General features: G+C 32.2%; 1 protein-coding gene across 1 annotated transcript; it reads left to right on the forward strand.

Moving 5' to 3' along the window:
• The first annotated feature begins 3,260 nt into the window (after window positions 1-3,260).
• LOC108995312 (protein RADIALIS-like 3) lies at window positions 3,261-4,049 on the forward strand. Its single transcript, XM_018970850.2, has 2 exons — window positions 3,261-3,667; window positions 3,861-4,049. Exon 1 carries the CDS (start codon window positions 3,381-3,383, stop codon window positions 3,663-3,665), a length of 285 nt encoding a protein of 94 aa, XP_018826395.1. The 5' UTR covers window positions 3,261-3,380; the 3' UTR covers window positions 3,666-3,667; window positions 3,861-4,049.
• Window positions 4,050-6,041: the final 1,992 nt, after the last annotated feature.

Consider the following 6,041-nt stretch of genomic DNA (forward strand, 5'->3'; position numbering starts at 1 on the left):
CAGATTGAGGGGTGATATGAAAATTTTGTGTTTTGTTTTAGTGTTTAAAATATTATGTTTTAGTATTATTATTGTATTAGGATTTGAAAAAATTGAATTGAGATTTGAAAAAGTTGAATTGTTTATTATATTTTGTATGAGGATTTGAAAAATGTGTAATGATGAGATGATATTTTTGTGTTTCATCCCAGCCCCCAAACCTGCCCTAAAAGTAATATATTTTTTTATTGGCTTCAGGTGTACGGAACAACCTCTTGACTAATCTCGGGATTGCACAGGCCCTCAGTATGGAGTTTCTCGCAAGTGCATCTTGAGTAATTCAAGGAAAAATTTCCCCAGTCCGATAGCCCCTAGAGATTGTTTGTACCAAATGAGATTTGAAGTTTAGATCTAGGGGGAGCATACCACTTAACACTAAAAATAATATGTAATACTATAGTATGATAATATGTAATTAGACACTATAGTATAAGTTAGTATAAAAATAAGTTAGATATTAGTATAGAAGTAAATTAGTAGTGAATGATTTAATTTTAATTTTTAATTTTTTTGAGAAATTAATATTTGAAAGCCCACAATTTTTTTAAATGGGTTAAATATAAAGTTAAAAAAATGAAGCTTAAAGCTGAAAATTCAAATCCAATTCCGCTCTGACAAGTCGGAATTGGAGTCGGATCTGAGCCTATAGAAGATGGAGTCGGAGTTCGAATCCGAACTTCGACAAATTCAAAATTGAATATCCCTAAATTCGACTCCGACGAAGTCGGTGCTCACCCCTAATTATTGTTACTGTTATTACTCATGTATAACATGTGCAAAGTACACACTATCAAGAAAGGAAAACGATACTCTTACTACTGGTTCTTACTGCTCGATGTCATCGTTGAAATTTTTTATTTTATTTTATAATTTTTATTTTTATTTAGTGATTAAGAAATTATTTTTTAATAATATTATAATTTTTTATTTTTTTAAAAAAATATTTAAAAGTATTAAAAAATACATATATATAAAAAAAAAGAACCAATTATAACTAAGCTGGCAGTAGCTCTGGGAGCGGTGGGCGTAGAAGCCTCCATCAAGAAAATGTGGATTTTTTGTATACTCCTCTAGCTTCACGACAAAAATGCCAAGGCCATATTTGAGGAGCATGAAAATTTTTAAAGTTAATTATAATTTCCTTTTCAAATATCGAACACGAAATATCTTTCCGTTCAGATTTTCAACCTTTTTTTCATTTTACTGTTACCTAATAATTCAAACACAAAAATCAATAAACATTTTACAATTTTCAAAACAAGCAAAACATAAAATCTATACAATTTTTACCAACTTCAAAATAAAAAAAATATTAAAAAATAATATTCAAATAATTTTTTAACTTTATCTATTTAATTTCAAAAATTTCAATGCAATATTTATTTTAAAATATAATTTTATTTAACTTTTTTACTCATTTTTAAATTTTAATAAAATATTATTATTTAAAGAGTGGGGCTACTTTGCCGCCCACTCTTACCGCTGGGCTTACCGCCCAGTGTTTTTTTTTCTTTTTTTTTTCACATTTTTTAATACATTTTAATTAGGGGTGTAAACTCAAACCGAAATACTAGAAAATCGGTCCAGACTGAAACCGGACCGGACCGGTTAATTAAAAAAATAAAAAATAATATTTTTATATATAAGTTTTATACAAAATATTTTTTATATATTAAATATTAATATATATAAGTTTTATATATAATGTATAATTATAAATTTTTATGTGAAGTTTTATATATAATATATATTCATATATGAAATAATTTTTATTATAATTTATAAATTATTACATAAAATGTTAATACTAAATCACTAAAAGTTTATAACTAATACCAATATATAACTTATAACTATACCAATAGTCTAATATTAATACTATTATATAGTCTAATATATTAATAAAAGTATAAAACAGTTTTTTTTAAATAAAATTTTTTTTTATAAACAAATTTTTAATGACAAGTTGTGAAATTTACATTTTAAAAAAATCGAAAAATCGGATCGAACCGGATCGGAAACCGGTAAAATCGGAAGTATCGGTTTAGGAGGGTAACCAGTGCGTAATCGGTTTTAAAAAATACAAAACCGGTATATATCAATTCGGTCCTAGATTTTATCTAAAACCGGACCGAACCGGACCGGTTAACCCTTAATTTTAATATTTTTAAAAAATAAAAAAAAAACCAATACACTTAAAATCACTTCCTTAATCACTAAGTAATAAATTTTTTTTTTTTTTTTTTATTGACATGCGGTCAAAATGAGAGAGCAAAGTAATTTTATTCTTATTTTAACTATTTCAAGAATGTAACGACGAAGAGGCAAAAAATTAATTAGAATCTTTTCTGAGTCATTTATTTTTTTTATTATTATTTTTATTTTTAGGGACAACACAGGGAGAGATAAACTATTTGAAAAAATTGCAGAATCACAAAATTATTTGACAAAATTATAGATGCAATTAAATACTGCTGCTGGTAATTGGAAGCCAAATCCAAAAAAATTCGGTGTAGGTTCTGAAATATTCCTAGTATATGGTACTTTTGGGTCAATTAATAGAGAAAAGTGCCTGCGTGAACTAGGGCAACTGTGCGTGCTAGCTAGCTAGCATGTGCTTAATTAATTTATAAACAAACCCTCTCTCTCGAATTTATAAGCAAACAGCGCCCTCTTCAACTGCATAAACATATCTCAGCTAGGGCTCTTTGTAAATTGAGATGCAGATCAAAGGTGAGAGAGAGAACGACAGTGTTTGATCTTACCTAGAATGTAAGCTAACGTGATCAATAATATCTTTACAAATGCATATATTTGTATTTTTTGAGCATTTTTAGTCTTCCCATGTCCTTTTTGTGTTCATCTATGTTCATTACTGTTTGCATTAATATTAATAAAGGTAGTTAATTTGTAAAGATATTGATGTTTGGGAAAGCAAGAACAAATCAAAGACATGCATTATACCAACAGGTATCTCATCATAGAATGGCGGGTTCATTGTCTTCAAGAACGTTTAAAACTCTTAAAATGCCCCCACATGGTTTATAGTTAATAATATGTACGAAAATAGTACTCAAAATTACAGTAGAATTATTTTTTTTTTGTGTGTTCTTTTCATAACTCATTTAATATATGCCAACTTGCACCACCCGCCTTTCCAGTCTGACTTTGAGTCTTCACGCTTTCTATCTTCACTCTTTACACGTCTTTCACGCTTTCTACCCAGCAAGGGCTAGCTTCTCCCCATAAACCTTCCCTGCCTTTGGCTTCCATCCAATTTCTTCTTTCATTCTACCTATTACTCTGTCCTGCTCTTGATCTGTATCTCTCAGCTCAGAAAAATGGGATCTAGCCCCCTTTCTTCCCCTAACTCCAATCTCCAATGGACTGCCAAGAAAAACAAACTGTTCGAAAATGCTTTGGCAATATATTGCAAGGAAACACCAGACCGTTGGCACAATATAGCAAAAGTGATTGGAGGGACGACAGAAGAGGAAGTAAAGAGGCGATATGAGATCCTTTTGGAGGACATCAAGTGCATTGAGTCAGGGAAAGTGCCCTTTCCTAATTACAGGAAAATAGAAGCAAGCAATAATGGATTAAATGACATCAGAAATCAAGAATAGAGGTAACACATGCACTTTCTCCTTAACTTTAGACCCTTTCCTCAATGTATATAATCCAAAACAAGTCCAACCATCTAAGATTTTCTCTTTTTGTGCATGACTCGATCAGTGTTCTTACCTATTGTTTCAAATAAGGACTCATGACTAAAGACTCTTTGCTCCCTTTTGATTCCTTGTTTTCTTTTGGCCATGTAGGCTGAAGAACAAAGATCTCGAATCAGGAAGTATTACCAGCAGTAGAGACCAGCTTTTTTCATCTAGATATGAATGTAGGCAGTAACCATTGACTGCTATATTTTTTTTCTTCTTATGTAAGCGTTCTTATGTACTAACTTTACCAAGGATATCCATCAAATCTATGCTTGAGTATTTGTTCTTTCTCGCTCAAATATTAGTCAGAAACTAAAGTGCGCCTCACACGGCCTATTACTTAAACATATATCAGTCATTTCATGATATACAGAAAACCAAGTATAGCAAGAAACTTGAATTTGTAGAAATTTAAAGAACTCCAAAAAAAAAGAAAAAGAAAAAGGCTTTGGCACCATGTAAGAAGGTAATAAACAATGCTGCAACGTAGCCAAATACAGCAGAAACAATGAAAAAACAGAGAGATGAGTGGATGGAAGAAGGACTTTATTCCTCTATTGCTCTATATCTCGAATACAGAAGGTGCAAGCATATATACAGTAGAAGATTCTAACTAACTAACCATAAGTCCAAATGAGCTAATGACATCTGGAAAGTAGAATAACAAACCAAAGAATAATGAAATATGACAGCTTATATACAAGTGATAGTAGGGTCTAAACAACTTGTAGTTTGTCCTGTATCCTCTAACATCCCCCGCAAGATGGAGAATAGAAATTAACTATTCCCATCTTGGAGAGGTGTAACTGTAGAAGGTAAGAGGGTAATGCTTTAATGAAAATGTCAACCAACTGGGTTTGAGAAGAAACATGAGCTGTTGTAATAGTTCCTGCTTGAATTTGATCTTGAATCAAGTGACAATCAAGTTCAATGTGTTTCGTTCTCTCATGAAACACTGGATTTGCAGCAATATGGACGGCTGCCTGATTATCACAAAAGAGGAGGGCAGCTTGTGGATGAGAGATGCCAAGGTCTTGAAGTAAATATCGAAGCCAAGTTAATTCAGAGCAAGTGGTAGCCGTGGACCTATACTCAACTTCAGCTGAGGACCGAGAAACCACATTTTGTTTCTTGGATTTCTAAGAAATCAATGAGTTGCCTAAGAATACACAATAACCTGTAGTTGAGCGACGAGAGTCTGGGCAAGAGGCCCAATTCGAATCACAATAAGCTTGGAGCTAAAACTGAGATGAGGAGGAAAGAAAAATTCCTTGTCCAAGAGCTGCTTTGATTTACCTTAGAACCTTATATACTGCTGCCAAGTGAGTTGAAGATGGTTTATCCATGAATTGACTGAACAATTGAATTGCAAAACATAAGTTTGGTTGAGAGATAGTAATATATAAAAGTCTACCAATAAGCTTTCTATAAGTGCTTGGTTCAAAAAGAGAAGTGCCTTCATCTTTGCTGATTTTAAGGTTTTGATCAAGAAGTAGCTTGAGGGGTTTGCAATCGAGCATACCAGAATCAGCCAAGATATCTAAGGCATATTTCCTTTGAGAAATGTGAATGCCTTTAGATGATCTAGCAATCTCTAGGCCCAAGAAATAACATAGGAGGTGGATAAGATGAACAAATAGATAAGGGTGACTCTAGAGGAGAAGGTGATGGGGGAAGTGTGGAATTTTGGAAAGGGAAAATGGACTTATGAAAAATTACATCCCTTGAAATGAAAATGGTGTGGTTGGTAAGGTCTAACAATTTGTATCCCTTGATTTCAAAGGGATAACCAAGAAAAACACATTTTCGACATCTAGGATCAAATTTCTTTCTACCATTTAAAAGGGTGGCTGCAAAACATAAGGAACCAAATACTCTCGTGTGAGCATAAACAGGTTTTTTGTTAAACAAAAGCTTATATGGAGTTTTATTATTTAAAAGTGGGGTTGGAAGTTTGTTGATGATATACATGGCTGTCAAAAGATAGTCACTCCAATATTCTAAAGGCAAATTAGCTTGGAAACTAAGGGCACGAGCTACATTAAGCAAGTGCTGGTGTTTCCTCTCAACAACGCCATTTTGTTGAGGGGTTTCCACATAGCTTTTGTGATGAATAATGCCTTTGTCATTAAAAAAATCTGTCATGCAAAACTCAACACCATTATCACTTTTCAGGGTTTTAATTTTGAGTCTAAATTGTGTTTCCACCAAATTATAAAAGGACTTGATACATGCTCTAGTTTCAGTTTTGGTAGAAAGTAAATAAAGCCAAGTGGTACGAGAGAA

Source organism: Juglans regia, chromosome 7 (genome assembly GCF_001411555.2).
Source record: "Juglans regia cultivar Chandler chromosome 7, Walnut 2.0, whole genome shotgun sequence".
NCBI classification, from domain to species: Eukaryota; Viridiplantae; Streptophyta; class Magnoliopsida; order Fagales; family Juglandaceae; genus Juglans; species Juglans regia.